Source organism: Penicillium diatomitis (assembly GCF_028827545.1).
Source record: "Penicillium diatomitis strain IBT 30728 chromosome Unknown utg000015l_segment0_segment0, whole genome shotgun sequence".
NCBI classification, from domain to species: Eukaryota; Fungi; Ascomycota; class Eurotiomycetes; order Eurotiales; family Aspergillaceae; genus Penicillium; species Penicillium diatomitis.
Genome location: NW_026623187.1, coordinates 364,640 through 380,157, shown reverse-complemented (window position 1 = coordinate 380,157; position 15,518 = coordinate 364,640). Strand labels below are relative to the sequence as shown.

At 48.3% G+C, this 15,518-nt stretch overlaps 8 protein-coding genes across 8 annotated transcripts; 5 read left to right on the top strand and 3 right to left on the bottom strand.

Moving 5' to 3' along the window:
- Window positions 1–1,502: 1,502 nt before the first annotated feature.
- N7539_008954 (uncharacterized protein) lies at window positions 1,503–2,723 on the top strand (the record flags this gene model as incomplete). The annotated part of the gene is made up of 1 exon (XM_056938549.1): window positions 1,503–2,723. One exon carries the CDS (start codon window positions 1,503–1,505, stop codon window positions 2,721–2,723), a length of 1,221 nt encoding a protein of 406 aa, XP_056785926.1.
- Window positions 2,724–2,758: 35 nt separating this feature from the next.
- N7539_008953 (uncharacterized protein) lies at window positions 2,759–2,947 on the top strand (the record flags this gene model as incomplete). The annotated part of the gene is made up of 1 exon (XM_056938548.1): window positions 2,759–2,947. One exon carries the CDS (start codon window positions 2,759–2,761, stop codon window positions 2,945–2,947), a length of 189 nt encoding a protein of 62 aa, XP_056785925.1.
- A 648-nt stretch (window positions 2,948–3,595) lies between these two features.
- On the bottom strand, window positions 3,596–3,950 carry N7539_008952 (uncharacterized protein; the record flags this gene model as incomplete). Its single annotated transcript, XM_056938547.1, has 2 exons — window positions 3,596–3,813; window positions 3,923–3,950. The coding sequence occupies 2 exons, from the start codon at window positions 3,948–3,950 to the stop codon at window positions 3,596–3,598; spliced, it is 246 nt and encodes an 81-aa protein (XP_056785924.1).
- A 130-nt stretch (window positions 3,951–4,080) lies between these two features.
- Window positions 4,081–4,322, bottom strand: N7539_008951 (uncharacterized protein; the record flags this gene model as incomplete). The annotated part of the gene is made up of 2 exons (XM_056938546.1): window positions 4,081–4,131; window positions 4,182–4,322. Coding segments are annotated over 2 exons (192 nt in total), but the record flags the coding sequence as incomplete, so codon positions are not given.
- A 1,820-nt stretch (window positions 4,323–6,142) lies between these two features.
- Window positions 6,143–6,529, top strand: N7539_008950 (uncharacterized protein; the record flags this gene model as incomplete). Its single annotated transcript, XM_056938545.1, has 1 exon — window positions 6,143–6,529. One exon carries the CDS (start codon window positions 6,143–6,145, stop codon window positions 6,527–6,529), a length of 387 nt encoding a protein of 128 aa, XP_056785922.1.
- A 1,927-nt stretch (window positions 6,530–8,456) lies between these two features.
- N7539_008949 (SNG1 family protein) lies at window positions 8,457–10,032 on the top strand (the record flags this gene model as incomplete). The annotated part of the gene is made up of 3 exons (XM_056938544.1): window positions 8,457–8,565; window positions 8,686–9,771; window positions 9,881–10,032. The coding sequence occupies 3 exons, from the start codon at window positions 8,457–8,459 to the stop codon at window positions 10,030–10,032; spliced, it is 1,347 nt and encodes a 448-aa protein (XP_056785921.1).
- A 319-nt stretch (window positions 10,033–10,351) lies between these two features.
- On the bottom strand, window positions 10,352–10,894 carry N7539_008948 (Con-6 family protein; the record flags this gene model as incomplete). Its single annotated transcript, XM_056938543.1, has 3 exons — window positions 10,352–10,421; window positions 10,549–10,734; window positions 10,845–10,894. 3 exons carry the CDS (start codon window positions 10,892–10,894, stop codon window positions 10,352–10,354), a joined length of 306 nt encoding a protein of 101 aa, XP_056785920.1.
- A 2,293-nt stretch (window positions 10,895–13,187) lies between these two features.
- On the top strand, window positions 13,188–14,847 carry phoD (phosphate:H+ symporter; the record flags this gene model as incomplete). Its single annotated transcript, XM_056938542.1, has 3 exons — window positions 13,188–13,651; window positions 13,744–14,132; window positions 14,210–14,847. 3 exons carry the CDS (start codon window positions 13,188–13,190, stop codon window positions 14,845–14,847), a joined length of 1,491 nt encoding a protein of 496 aa, XP_056785919.1.
- Between the last annotated feature and the right edge of the window lie 671 nt (window positions 14,848–15,518).

The following is a 15,518-nucleotide window of genomic DNA, read 5'->3' as shown; positions in this document are numbered from 1 at the left end:
ACGTGGGACTGTGAATTATGGGAGATCGAGTTCGCTGACCGTCTTTTCCTAGCTTTTTCGCTGAGCTGGCTTCTCCTAAGGGGCAAGGGCTTGGGGCGCTTATATTTGAACGGCGGGCCCAGTCGAATTGTTTTTGACGCGCTGGTCGTAGTCGTCGCCAAGGCTGGCGTTCAATTGTTTATGACGCTTCAAAGTCTTCGGGTACGGTCGTGGGCCAAATAAATGATTTTGGAGTCGATAGTGCAATAGAGGTGAACGAAAAAATCCACGTGTACTGGAAAAAGGGGACCAAGTTGATATGTTATATACCACGTTAGAAATTGGTCTATAATTAAACTTGAGACGCCCTTAACGTGATTGGGGTTGGTGGGGGGAAGATCGAAGTTCCCAGGAGCAAAGAACAATGGACGAACAGTGGAGTTCCTAGGAGTGGGAGACCTATATTTCGTTGTATGAAGAGTCATACGTGGGACCCCAGTTAGGTTGTACTCAGTGACCCACTTTCCTTTATGTTTTGTATAGTAATTTGGTATCCTTGGCATCGCGGCTGTCGTAACACCGTGTACCTTAACCATCCATGGGGAGTATTTCAACCTGCTCCATGATATTTCGCTCTTTCTTCAATCAATCAACTCGATCGTTCTGAATTGGTTCCGTTTGACCTCATCCTCGACCCTACTCGCCTACTAGGATTACCAGCCAGTACTGTCTCAGCTTGCTCCGACAAGTGTTGATACTCGTCCTCTACAGCTGCTGGGGGTTCGAGGGGGTTAAATACCCTCGAGGATACCTGTGACTCGGATGTTACATAACCGAGGTGGTGAAAAGGTGGTGAAAAGGTGGTGAAAAGTACGCGTAATCCTAATACCCAATACCATATCCTCGGAAACCTCAGAAGTACCGTTTGAGTAAATACGGTGCTGATCACCATTTTCCTGACATCAGAACAATCGGACAGTGAACTAAAGGCATAACGTCGAAAAACCTCCGGAAACCATGGTCTGTGAAACGATGATAAGGAAACATGTACCATTATATCGGGAAACCTGATATTCGTCGCCGTTTCAGGCTGGGAAATCACTTCAAAGACGTCACTGAGCCTCATGTCAGAATATCCTTAAAACGAATGCCTCGAGAGATATTTGATTTGGCGCGCCAATACCACTATCTGGCGGTTGACCGTTCATTCAGTCAGACCAAGAGAATAGAACTTTGAGGGTTATATATTATACAAGAGTAACACAGTATCTACAATGTTTAGTGAATTTCAAGGGCTAGACTTTCAGCGCTTTTTATTTTTTTGGAAGCACAGTACCCCAAGAACCTAGGAGGTTGAGCCGTTGCCGGGTTCAGGTGTGGCATCGGAATCTTGACGTCACATACTTGACGAGAAATCATCCCTCATTCCTCTCCCAATTATATACAAAGGCTTTTTCGCCATCTCAGTATTGATACCTTTCACACATCCATCCTCCACACTGAAACTACGCCAGTCATTTTTGATGGATCTTGAAGACATTTCTCAATGGCTTTCTACCGGAAAGCCGCCTCAGACACCGCTCGTCATGCTTTTCAGTCAGTACCTGAACGCAGAGGAGGCAGCGCAGATTTTTCAGCGATTTCAATCGGAAGATTGGATTCCCAACGGTCAAGTCCTCTGGAGTGGTGTACCTCGCGACAAGGCCCAGAAATGGGCTGACAACCATCATCTCCAGACGTTAACCACAGCAATGGGTCCGTTGATGGACAAAGAACATCCAGAATCTTTGAAGTCGAAAATGACACCCCATCATTGGATTCAATATGTCCGTGGTGCTTCGGCAGTCTTCGCTTGGCACATAGCCAGAGGCGAAAAAGTCACGGTGCTTTTACCCCCACCACCTGAACGCTTCCATCCATCGGGCCTCACAAATTACCAAGCGATAGAGGAGCCTATTGTTCGGGGCCAAATTGGTCAATACGCTGTACGCAAGATTGTTCTGGTTCATCCCACGGTGACAGAAAGCGAAGAATACTTCTACGAAGGATGGCCTGAGGATGAATACTCCACTTGGATACAGAAGTATGGATTGCGAAATAAAAAGATAACATGGAGAAAGATAGGACGCAGCGGAGACAAACTACGACTGAAGACGTTGATGGCTCGCCCAAAACTATATCCGCTTGCTGAGCCAATCGACTGGGTGGAGAAAACTGAAACTCCACGAGAATACTCAGCGTCACTGAGTTTGTCAACTGGTCCTCACCATATTAAGAGTGGTACTGGCCAAGCCGCTTTAGTCGCCGCGTTATCGATGTTCTTTGTCCTTCTGTCGTCTAAGTTTGCGCTGTTAGCTTTGATGGGCGTATCTTACGTGCTAATCGACGAGACCCTGCGCGGAAGTGAAGTCAACCAAAGTTGTCGGTTGCAGGCTAATTCCAAAGCCGGACAAGAAGTGAATTGTGTAAAGGGAGCAAATAACTTTTTGGAAACAATATCTGACCGGGTTGAATTCAAAACGCAAGAAGAGTCAAAGACAAAGCTCAAAGATTGGAAGAAAGTGCAAGCGAAAGCGCAAAAAGAGGTGAAAAACATTGAGGTGGAAAGGAAAGCGCAAGTAAAGGCGCAAGAAGAAGCAAAACGGAAGGAGTTGAAAGATGAGTTAAAAGCTCAAGCCAAGGCGGAAAAAAAGGCCAAAGCAGAAAGCAAATTACCGGATAAGGCGCTTAAAAAAAGAAAGTGAAGAAGCTCAAAGCTGAATTAGAAGCGCAAGCCAAGATGAAGAAAAAGGCCGAAGCAGAAAGGAAAGCGCAGGCTAAGGCGCAAGAAGAAGCAAAACGGAAGGAGCTGAAAGATGAGTTAGAAGATCAAGCCAAGGCGAAAAAAAAGGCTAAAGCAAGAAGGAAAGCGCAGGCTAAGGCGAAAAAAAAGGCGAAAAGCAAAGAAAAGAAAAACGCAAAAAGTTGAACCAAGGCGAAAGAAGAGGCGAAGGGTAGGCTCAGAAAGAAGAAAGTCTGACCTCCAAGTTCTGGTAGTCACTCCAGTAATATACAAATTCACCGCCGTGAATGTTTGATGAAGTGGTTGTAATGGCAAAGGAAATCTATGTGGTTCGATCCGATTTCAACATTCTTCAGCCATTAGACTAAAAAGGTGATGGTACTAGAAGTCCGCCAAAGTAAGTTAATGAAAAACTAAGTGTACTACGGCCAGACACCGCACGTTTAGAGTCCCACGCTACTCGTAAATTGAGCAACATTTCGATCCTCTGCGTTAACAGTTCGTACTGTGTTGCGGTATTATTATAGCCTCGTCAGCCCTGATTTACTTTGGATTGATCTCTCCCAGGGTACTCTGCTAAAGTGTTCATTGACGTTGGCGACCTTTAATCGCTCCCCCATGGTAAATGTATACATTTGCTGGATATATTACCCGCACAGACGGCAACTTTTAGAATCATTACCCTCACAAAATTGCGGTTGATGTTTTCGATCCCAATTAAGCTATGATGCTATTAGGTTCCGATCAAGGATACATCAACAGACTCTATTAGACGTTATTCCCACAACTACGTTAACCCCTCAACCTGTCTTTTGATGCCACCGCCGAATTGGATCAACCACGGGTTCGAGTCAATCCGCCGGCAAACGCTGCCAGAAATCGGGCACTTATTTGCTTTGGTTGAAGAAAAGGATGAACTATCAGTTCGCCTGCTGATTTCCTCGTATCTGGATTCCAGACAAGCATTCCCTTGGCGAGATCTAGAAACCCTTCCCTCTCGTCACCCTCAAGGAAGGAAACTGCGTCGCCTAGTTTCCGGTCAGGGACTAGGTCTTAGGAGAGGGAGCGACCTAAGATATTCGTAAGTCTGAGAATAAATAATTCGTTCAAGATAGGAGACCTATAATACCATTATTATCAAAGAATGGTCCACGGAAGTACACTTCCGTGGTCTCGCATACTCTACCATCTTCTCGTCTGACAGGTTCTGGCTATAAGTATTCTCGTATGTATTGATACCTTTGAATGATCTCTAGAGGGGGTAGACCGAGTAGGGCTGTCATTTCAGCGATGTGTAGTTTAGCATCATAACGACCTTATTAATCATGGATATGCCGAAATAGCTCCTCGCCTTCGATCATATCCCACAACTGGACACGCATTAGAGGATACAACAACTTGAGAGGGCAACAGGACGCACCAAAAAACCAAGGTTCCAAATATCCGCGGGCATTCGCCATACATTACCTAGTATCACCTCTGGCGCTCGATAGTGGTCTGGCTTAAGAGGCCAGACGCCCCAGTCGTCCTCTTCCTCGAGTCGGGTTGCAAGGTCTGAGTGCTCAAACAGAAGGGGAAAGCCAAGAAGTGGTAGGGGAAATCCGCTACAAAGGTAGGTCAAAACACCCAAGTCAATTTACTAACGCCCCCAACTACCCTATCCCAAGCCACCGCAGATGAACGAACCCAACCACCAAGCCAATCCATAGCTCCACATTCCAGCCATCTACGATATCGCACAGAGCAATAGATGGACGCTCATGTTATTCACCCATCATTCAAAACAATAAGAGTCCATACTCCATACTCCCTCGTCGCCGTTGTATCTTCCAGAAGGGCGGCATACGTACGTACTTACGTACCCACGGTAAGCCAGGCACGTAGGAAGCGGGTCGGACAGCCGGCGTTGCCCCACCAAGCGACTTTTCGAAGGGAGTCAAGTCTCCTGAAGATCGTCCAGGACAGCAATGTGTGTTGTGATGACTTCATTGAGAGTGGGTGGTGGATGCGGTGGTCTGTTCATTGTGGGATTATTCCACATAATTTACAGTCCTTTATATGATGTTGATCGAACGGTTGGTGTAGGCAGTAGGCACTGGGTAGTGGGCACAGGTAGCGACGGGCAGGACAATTTGCCCTGCTTCGATATGCGAGATAGAAGACACTGTCAATCAAAAGAATGGCTCCGCGAGTGTGCTTGAGACAACGATCGATCAGATGAATGGAATGCTCCTGAGTTTCAACTTCCCATTCTATAGACCTACGCATATAGCATGACCATGCAAGGCCTGGACCGCGATCACGAAGGCGCCCGGGGTATCGACCTGGACTGGTCTGCCCTGGAGTTTGCACAGTGGACACTGGACAGTGACACTGTATGAGTGGCGGAAGATCTCTTGCGTTGGTGTTTTAGTGAGGATCCCTCTGTACTGTATAGATTAACGACAAGGACAAGTCAAACAAGAACCATCCAGTAAGCAATAAGCTGACAAGCAACTCCAAGTGAACAATGTTAGAAAAGCATTTGCCAAGCCCCACGTCCACGCAAGCCCTGTCGAAACGATTGGCGGTCTTGGCACATGTCTTCCAGCGATCGGCCGCGCTGAAACATCCGATCTCCAAGGGAGAAGGCAGAGAAGAGAGACAAGCAAGAGAGGTCGGGGGTGGTGGAGTGGTGGAGTGGTGGAATCGTGGAATCGTGGACAACGTGCGTGGGTGTGGATTGTCGAGTGGTTGGGGGTTGGAACTGGTTGGATGCTCCTGCGCCAGAGAGGGTCCCGATCGGTGGGTTGCTTCAGGTGGGTTTGGCAATTGGAGATGGAGGAGGTGGAGGGTATCTTGTTGCATCAAGTGATTGATGTACGTACTCGATGGATGGGAGAGCAACTGTGGACTTTATTTTTTGTTTCAGAGTGCGGATATTAAAGGTGACAGGGATCCCAACTCGTCCTCTATGTGATTTGAAGATATACCTCCATTCTCTTGTTCTTACTGATTGTTCTCTTCGCAGTGTTAGAACCTCGACACTTGCTTTCGCTTTTGATTAACTTACCCGCCTTCCACTCGGAATCTGTCTAGGCGTAAGCTGAGCTGCCGCGACAGTACTTACCCTCACTACACGTGGTTGCATACCATATCCGTGGCCAAGTTCTCTACGATCCTCGCATCCCAGGACCCGTGGTAGTAAGTTCCACAATCTGATCGAGTGGACTATTCCACTTTGGGGGAGTCTATTGCTAATGATGTCTTCAGGTACCACTGTACCATAGTATATCCATCCTGGTACTATTACTGCATCCCTAAACGATTACTTCCCTCTCTTCTCGCCCTCTCCTCTCGCAGCCATCTACGAAAAATACAATACCCTCTCGCACCTCAACGATGCCCTCAACCATCCTCACCACCCTCCTCTTCATCCTCGCCACCCTCACCCTCTCATCAACCACATTCGCCTTCCCCCTCTTCCGCCGCGACATCCAATGGTCCTTCAATCTCTTCCCCACAGACGCCTGCGACGGCCCCAGTGAACTCCACATCGGCACCGGCAGCACAGGATGTCGCGCCGACCTAGGCAGCGTCGCCTCCGCATATACAGTGAATGTGATCCCCGAGGGATGTCGCATCGAGTTCTACGACAACACCATGTGCGACCGCAATGAGTTGTCGGATTTGGCGGGCCCGATGACGCGCACGCAGGTCTGTCGTGTGCCCAACTTGCATCGGAGGTATGCTTCGTATCGGGTGACGTGCGGGCATGTGGATGTTTGAAGAGCGGATGATGGGAGGAAGAGTGCTGGTGTTGGGGGGGGGGTTCGATGGACTTGATCAGTATTTAAATGTCCTGGCCATCTTATCACCGAAAAGTGTTGTTGGAACCCCAAATGATTCTGAGAGGATTCTGTGAGATGCACTCGGATCTGGAAAATGGTGTAAGATGGATGGTTGGAATGTTGCTCTAGGATTGGATTGGGCTTTTCACGTGTTTCATTTTTGCTCCAAAGTCCAGGCTGGTTCCTGGCTTAGCGACTTGCCGCTGCTTTTCAACTTGATGACGATATATGACTTGGGATGGCGCAATGAGAGATAAAAATGAAATTCAATTGTTCGAATATGAGATCTGCAGTCCCTTGGCTACATCTTGCATTTCGACTTTGTTGACTCTGTAGGGCAAAGTGCCCTTTCTCCTTGTCCAGAAACTCACAGTAGGATGAGCATGCCCACGCATAGCATGGAAGATTGGCAGTCCCCGCAGCCGGGGTGGCACAGGTATAAGTGTAGCTTAATACTACGCGATGGAGGCAAGCACAGGTATAGCTTGATACTCCACGATGAAAGCAAGTATAAGCGTGGCTCAATACTACACGATGGAAGAGGGCGCAAAATCCAATGCTCACTATTTCTCTCGTGAATGTAATGGCAAAATTCCTCATCCCCATACATGTATATGATCCAAGGGAATGCCGAGCACATTACGAATGTCCTCGAATGTACCAGCTTGCTGAATTGAAGTCGATGCAGGTCTGAAAATTCATGGGATTGACAGCAAGACCTACACCCGGTAGGCTCCTCGCGGTGAAGCTTCTTCCCTGGAGACCTGTGGAATGAGTGGAGACAGGATGTGGAGATGCAGTCTGCACGGAAGCTCGTTTCGCGTGTCACCGATCCGGTCTAAGCTTCGTCCTTTTATGCAGGGTTCTTGCGCATCTCTGACAAGATTGGTCCAGCGAGAGCGTTGGTACTTGGGCGCTACACCGATCTTATGGGCAGCGTCGAGTTACATGAGATAGACAAAGTTGCATTGTACTCAGAAACGACAAGGTCAAGGTAAATCACGGGATCTCATGTGATCGACACTGTGGAATCGGCATCGGCATCGGCATCGGCATCCGATCCAAGAATGCACGCAACAAGTCAAGGGGGGACCTTCCCTCCAGGAGAAATCCCAGCATGACAAACCCACCTCATACTGTGTCCGCCAGTCTCGTCGTCATACTTTTGCGATGCGACCTGATCCCCATATTCGAACTCAGAGCCTGTTCTCAGTGACGTTGTGCCGGTTGCCGATGAGGGTAGGCTTTGACAGTAGCAAGGGACTGGGCTCTTCGTGGCCGATTGTGCAGAACAATGTGACTCGTTCTTCGAGCAGATGCCGAAGCGGTCGGTTTCAATGCAAGGCTTCACGATTTTGAATTCAGTACCACTTTTCCTACATTGGCACCTCCGTCTCCCTGTCTAAACTTCTAAAGTGATGGAACGTTCCGACGCGATCCTTGACTCATGTTTTGCAGACAGGGTCAAGTAAAATCACGTGTGGATACAGTTGGCTCCTGTGGTCTGAAGTGTGGTTTCCTCCTCTACTCCCCCTAATTGACAGGCAAGTTGGGAGAAGAAAGGGAATGATCACACAAGAGACCCCTAAGCAACCAAGTCATTCCGCATGATGGTGTTGTCCATCTGCTTCGATTCGTTGACATGCTCCAGAACATACATACAGTACATACATACCTGTTTGTCCAGGTCGCAAGGGGTTCTGACCCAAACCGGCACCGCTCCTGAACATCCCTTGGATCGCCGGAAACGGGCGTGACATGTGCGATGCCAATGCATTGTTGATTAAAATGGGTTCGATTCCCGCGTGGCTCGACCTCAGGACAAACACTGCAGCTTGGTGAAAAGAAATAGAGAGTTCCACGCCATGGTCGAAAAGAAAGATATTGCGGCCACGCCGCCAACGCCCGTGTCGTTTTTTGATCCAGCTGTCAAACATGTTCGGCGGCAGGTCTATCTCCAATGGAGTCGCATCGGTGAGGCTGGGCGATCCTCATTTCTCAAATGCACTTAGAACCTTGGGCGGCGATCGTTGCGGCCACCAATATTCAAAGGCTGGGGAGTACACTTTGAAGGCTAATAAGATCGATTTACAGTGGGCTTTCTCGCTCTATTCGTGCTTGTGGTATTGTCATTGTACTGGGGTGTGCAGAATGACACCGAACGCAAACTCGCCAACCTGAAGGTCTGGGTGGTGGACTTTGACGGTCAAACAGATGGCTCTCAAACAAGCAACCCGATCGTCGGACCTGCGGTGATCAACGCTGTACCGCAATTTGCCAACTCGCAGGAACCGCACTTGGGATATGAGGTCAAAAATGCCAGCGAATTTAATAACGACTTCTTGGCTGTTCGACAAGCCGTGTACGACGAAAAGGCGTTTGCCGCGATAATCGTTAACACCAATGCGACTGAACTCTTGCGCCGTGCCGTCAGCCAGCAAAATACGAGCTACGATCCCAATGGCGCTATTCAGACTGTGGTTGTCACGGCTCGTGATCAGTCAACCTACGGCTCTTATGTATTGCCGGGCTTGACCAATTTCCAGCACGCCGTGCTCGCGTCCTTTGGTCCTCAGTGGGTTCAGAACCTGATCAACAACAACACCAACATGAGTTCTGTCCCACCACAGGCCATCAATCCGGCCATCGGCTTCACTGAAATCGACCTACGTCCATTCAAGCCGGCCGTGGCCGGCCCCGCCGTGGCAATCGGGCTCATTTACCTCATCATCGTTGCCTTTTTCAATTTTCCCTTCTTGATGCCAATCCATGCGCAGCTGATCAAACCGTCGCCATCGAATCCACCCGTGAAAATGGGCCAATGGCTCATTTGGCGCATCTGCTCCAATATCCTGGCTTATTTCTTCATGAGTTTCTTTTACAGTCTAGTTAGCTTGGCTTACGGCATCCCATTCACAAATTCGCCCGCTCCAGCCACGGTTCCAGTGGCAAATGCCAACGCCTATGGTCATGGCTCATTTGTGGTATATTGGATGCTCAACTGGGTGGGCATGGCAGCTTTGGGATTCCCCTGTGAGAATATGGCCATGGTCTTGGGTGCACCATGGAGTGCGCTGTTCTTGATTTTCTGGGTCATTACGAATGTGGCCACTGGATTTTACCCGCTAGAGGTGGCGAATGCGTTCTATCGATGGGGATACGCCTGGCCTTTACACAGAAGTAAGTTGATTTGCCTTCTATGCTACTACTCGTTGCAAAGTTGCCTGCTGCTGCTCCGTGACTTGCCCAAGGAATGTCTTACTGACTTTGCTTTTTGGTTATCTCGCAGTTGTTGAGGCCAGTCGCACCATCATGTTCGGAACCCACTCCCGGATTGGACTCGATTTTGGCATTTTGCTCGCGTGGATCGGTGTTTCCATTGCATTCTTCCCTTTCGCCAGCTTCATCATGCGATGGAAGATGAGGCGTGGATGGGCGTAACGCAGATGGCCCCCATCAGGAGCATCGGGTCTCCTCGCGGCAGCTTTCTTGTCAGCGGTCGATAGAGAGTGTTTATATCTTAGGTTCATATTTTTGCCGTACATACCACCAGAGCACATTGATTACATATTCTCACCTGCATAGCCGCTGTTTCTGCGAGGATAATAATAGTTCTGTCTTCTATAACTCTTTTCTTATACACAAAACCACCACTCGATCATATTCACATCCACTCTTTTCTATACACTAAACTCTCCCGACAACACCTTCGTCCTCGATCATCTCCGCACAACATCCTCCAACCTTGAACATCCCCATCTCACATCTCATCAAGTCTCCGCTGCGCATTCTGCCTGGCACCCTCCGAAACAAGCGTATTATGCACAGCCCTAAATTGAAAAAGATCTGCTGTCAGTCCCTCCGTTCCCAGTCTCACGTCATGTCCTACCCTTTGAACCAAAGGGCATAGACACCAGTTTTTGCCTCGCATGAGAGGGGCTATGTTGGTACACGTACGCTTTCAGTCCACGCTTGACGTTTCTCTCGTGTTGAGCACTGTACATGGTGGGCTGTTCTTCTTCCTCGGACGACTCGGCGGCTTGGACTGGCTCGGGCTCGTGCTCGTATTCGGCGGAGAGCTTGTTGGCTTCTTCTTGGGCGTGGGTGCGGGCTTGGGTTGAGTTACGGAGGTTGTGGGCGGCTCTGGGAGGGGGGAACAGGTCAGCATTGAGCATGTTTCGAGTTTTCATGACGGACTTTTGACGGTTCCGATCACGGTTTCTATGTGCTACGGTGGATGAGGAAGTTCTTACGCCTTGTAGCCACGCAGTCTGTTCTCTTCACTTCCGGTGTGACGGGCCATGTTGTGTGTTTCGTGATTCGGATCGATATTTTTGAATTGGATTTGTGAGATGGATTTAGAATTTCGTTTGATGGAGATGGACGTTTCTGACGCCGATCATTGACGAAAGAGTCTAGATTTAAATATCCAAAAGTAACGCCACGCGTGGCCAGGGTGGAGGCGGAGAGTGAAGTTATTGACGTGGGTGTGATGGGTTAATGACATGTTTATATCGTATTGTGGAATACCCTCTAATCAAGAGAAATTGGGTTTCACTTTGATTCGAGCGTATGAACATTTTCTAGAATTCAATTTTCAATTTTTAACGGAACAAGTTGAATAATTCATTGGCGTGGCTGACGGTCAAGAAGGGCTTGTTTCTGTCTCCGTGCCGCTTGAGGTTGATTGCCTGTAGATCGCTGGGCCGTGCGTTTAAGCTTCGATCATGGCTGGCCACTACTGAGCTTATTCATACTACTCCCGTCCAGATTTATCCATCGCAGCTCAAAAGATACCTACGGATATAAGGTATCCGTACCGAGTACCTGCCGTCACTTCCACTTCCGCTCTTCGTTTCAGGTCGAAGTCCAGCTGAAGTCGATGAAATGTTTCGGCGAGGCGGTGGTAGAGAGGACATTCTAAGTATAGGTGAGCATTCATGTTCTACTAGCATGCAGAAGACGTAGCCATTATCGCGGCATATGTCAGAACCTTTTGAACTAAAGCGCGACATGGTCTGCTACTAAGGTTTCTCGATAAGGTAATCTTTTTCAGGGTTGACCGTTGCCCGAGTCCATTTGGAGAGTCAGAACTACGAATCCAGGAGTTCGGTGACTGATGTACCTGTGACTCTGTCCTGCTCTGATATTAGGTAACAATATCATTTGAGAATTGTGAGTGATGAAATAAAATCCCCTAAGGATTGTGAGTGATGACTCGTATTACGTATTCACATCTAGAGGCAGCCTGAATATGCCAGTACAGAGAACCTTGTTTAGTAGAGTGTCCTTGATAGAAAACTGGAGCACCGTCTTAGTTCGCTGTAGACGATGTCTCTTGGGTCTCCCCGAGAGAGATTGCTCTTATCCAAACTCGCTTGTTTTATCCTCTCCTGATGTATCTCTCCTGTGTGATCATCCTGTGTATCTATGAAGTCGAGATCTCATGTCACTCTCTTCCTGTGGTGTCAAAACCAGGAATTGCTAATCTCGCTACTCACTTGGTTGCTTTATAGCTTCGACTCTCCTTTCACCACTGTTTCTGATTGCTGTCTCTTTTTCTTCAAGTCACAGGTCTCGTCACCACCTATATCTGGGCCTACTTACCGCGATGGCTCAGGTGGGTTCGGATAACCATGTTCTCCCGCACAACTCGTCGCCTACTGCCCCCTCCACGGCATTGTCGATCGTTTGCGATCCTTTCAGGATTAGCTTCTCGCATTCGGTGATGTCGACCTGGAATTTTCCACACAGACGCACGATGTCCTCCTTGTGAACCTCGTCGTATGCTTGCGGGGACCCATCGTTTACCAAGGCATAGAGAACGGTTCTGACGCTTCTGCTCACTTATGGGGATTAGGTTGGAGCTTGCAATTTCAGTAATCATGTTTCTTTTTTCAAAAAATCCGTCTTGTGCGGCTTACAGAACGATCTACAGCAATTTGAAATAGATCCAGAGTTTCTACCTTTTTCAGTCTCAGGTCAGCATTTTCCGAGCTATCCAGATCTACGTTTTGTTTATGTAGTCTTCGGTTTGATATGGAGATATCACGTAGTGAAATTGTACTGTCGAGATTGTTCTTATTCATGTAAACGGGAGGGAAACTCCTGGAACTTTCTTATGTGTTTGCCAGTTCATATATTGTGAGCTTTGTTTGTTATTTGTATAAGGTCCCGTCTGTTTGTGGAATCACAATCTCCTAGGCCACAGTCACCACGCGTCTCCACTTTGGATGCCTGCTCCTCGCGCAGCTTTCACCTCATCTCTGCCTGCTCTCACTTTTTCGACGTCTCACTATAATATTCTCTCAATTTCTTCTCTCTCTCATTTCTCTCTCTCTTCCTACATTACCCCATCTATCTCTCATCTTCTTTTCAACACGTAACATCTGGAAGAATCTTTCACCTACTTTCTCGGTACGTTTAGCTATAAATTCTTCTTACTCTCTGCATCTGACTTCCTCTCTTACAACTTCTTCTGATTTTCCTGCCTTCTCATTCACAAGCTCCGTCTATTTGTGAACTCGATCTCCTCTTATTCCACGTCTCTCCGTACGGTTCCTGCGCTTACACTACTGTCCTCATACAAAGGAAACATGGCAGGGGACACTCCCTGGACACTGATCGGTCGTTTGAAGTATTGCTACGACTATCTCAAGGCAGTCCTACTGACTTCCATCTTGATGTTCTTCAACGCATACGATATCTTGTTGGTGAACTTGGCCGTCTCGCTACTGGGTGTCCTTGTTTGGGAGGGTATCAAAGTTCATCCCGAACCCAAGTCCGCCTACTTTGAGATCTCGCTCAAAGCCGCCGCCTCCACTGCCTTCACCGTGAACCAACTTCTCTTTGGGTGGCTTGCTGGAAAGGTTGGCCATGAGAAGATGTACGTTCTCGTATCAGGTATCATCGTCTCAGTCATCCTGGCCCAGATCTTAGGCACTGTTGCGCCTGGTATGGAGACTATGGCTACTCTACTCTTTTGGCGTCTTGCTTGGGGAATCGCCAATGTATGGGGCAGTCCACTGGCCCCTGATAATCAGCCAGGGCACCATGCAGAGTGAGTATGCTCTTTTGACTTGATATTTCACTCTCTATGAGACAAGCACTAACGCATGAGGATTGTTGAAGATCATCTGCCCAGCTGCACAGTATGATGCCTCATATCTCTGTGTACGAAGCTCTCGCTTTTTTGGCGGTGCCACCGATATTCATTGCTCTCGCACTGGGATCTGCCAGATCTGCCCAGATGCGTGGAGAGTCCGATCACGAGAGTGGCTTGGGTCAAATCATCATTGACAAACTTCTGTACATGGGCCAGAGATTCGCAGCTATTGTACCATGCGCGGTGCTTTTCTACCGGATGACAACCCTCCATGTGGTCGAGGGTCCACCTTACCCCCGGGGATATGTCCCACGAGCTCCCGCCCCCAGCCCGGTCCTGTACCCGATTCGGACTATCGCCAGAGAATGTTTTGCAGAGTGGAAGAATTTCCAAGAGCTGCTGGGTACCGCAATCTCGGTCTGCTTTCTTGATCTCGGTATGTAATGCTTTCAAATACACCCTCTCTCCAACCTGGCAGGCAAAGAAGATTCACTGAAGCTTATGTATTCTCAGCTATCTACGGTCTCGGCATGAACGGTTCAATCATTCGGGGCACACTCGGTTCGCAGGTCGGGCACAACGACCACGAGACTTTCTGTTGGAACGCGGTCGTCAATCTCATCGTCGTTGCTGCCGCGTCTGTCCCCGGTTACTGGATCACGCTGGGGACTATGGTCGTTCTCGCTCGCCGGCCTAGTTTCCTTCCAGGCTTGCTCCTCCTGTCTGGCACCCTTTTCGTTATTGGGGTCAATGATAATCCAGTGCAGTCACTGCACAACGGGTTGCTCACCATATACCTGGTGGTGCAGTACGCCTACAGCTTCCAACCAAAAACAATCCTCCTGCTGCTGCCAAATGAACGGTTCCAGACATGCTTCCGACGTTCTCGCACATTGAGATTTGGAGTCGCTGCCATTTGTGGCAAGCTCTGCGCCATCATCATACAAACAGTCCTCGAACAGTGTGGATACGTTACCACTGGGAATGAGCAAGCTACAATGGCGTGGCTGAATCTCGCATCGCAGTTCATCGGCGGGTTTTTTCTATGCGGCATTCTGGCAACCTTGTTCCTGCCTATCTACAGGGATAATATCCTTGAAGAGCTGGCTGAGGAGTTTGAGATGCAGAGGCTTATGCGGGAGTGGTCGTGACGTCCAGAAACAATCTTCACTGTTTGTTTATTTTCCTCATGTTTGCTTGACATGCGAACAGAAATTTTCCAGCAAGATATGGATTCGGTCTTGCTCTCGCAGTATGAAGGAATTTTATTTCGTTTCGGTCTTTCCCTTGAGATTTCTCATTATCTTTTGTAACGAGGCGTGAGTATTTGACCAGGTCCAGAAAATAAAGAATAGTTACTTCAGGTTTAATTTTACCAATCTTACTGATCTATGGTATTGTCTCGGGTTCAAGAGTGACCTGAGAATGTATTGTAGTTTCTCTGACAAATTCTTCAATACTCCAGTGCGTCTTCAAACGGAAATGTCAATATGCGATGAAATATACCTGGAATAATTTGGTCCTGCCACTCTGGTCTCCTGACATGGTGGCTATTTTATCAAAGCTCTCAGTTGCTACGAGAACTAATGGCTTCTGTTTGTCTTCATAGATCGCCGCGTTATCATGATTGTTTATCATTTGAAGAAGTGATGGGGGATTGACGTGGTGTTTCACTCTCTCATGTCTCCACGATATAATGGTTGCTACTCTCGCGTGGGACATGCTCTCACTTGAGCCGTGCTCACCTAAGTGCGCTCTGAAAGCCACTCTTTTGTTGTATCCTGCGGTGAGGGAAGGTATACTGGATGACTTGTATGCACAG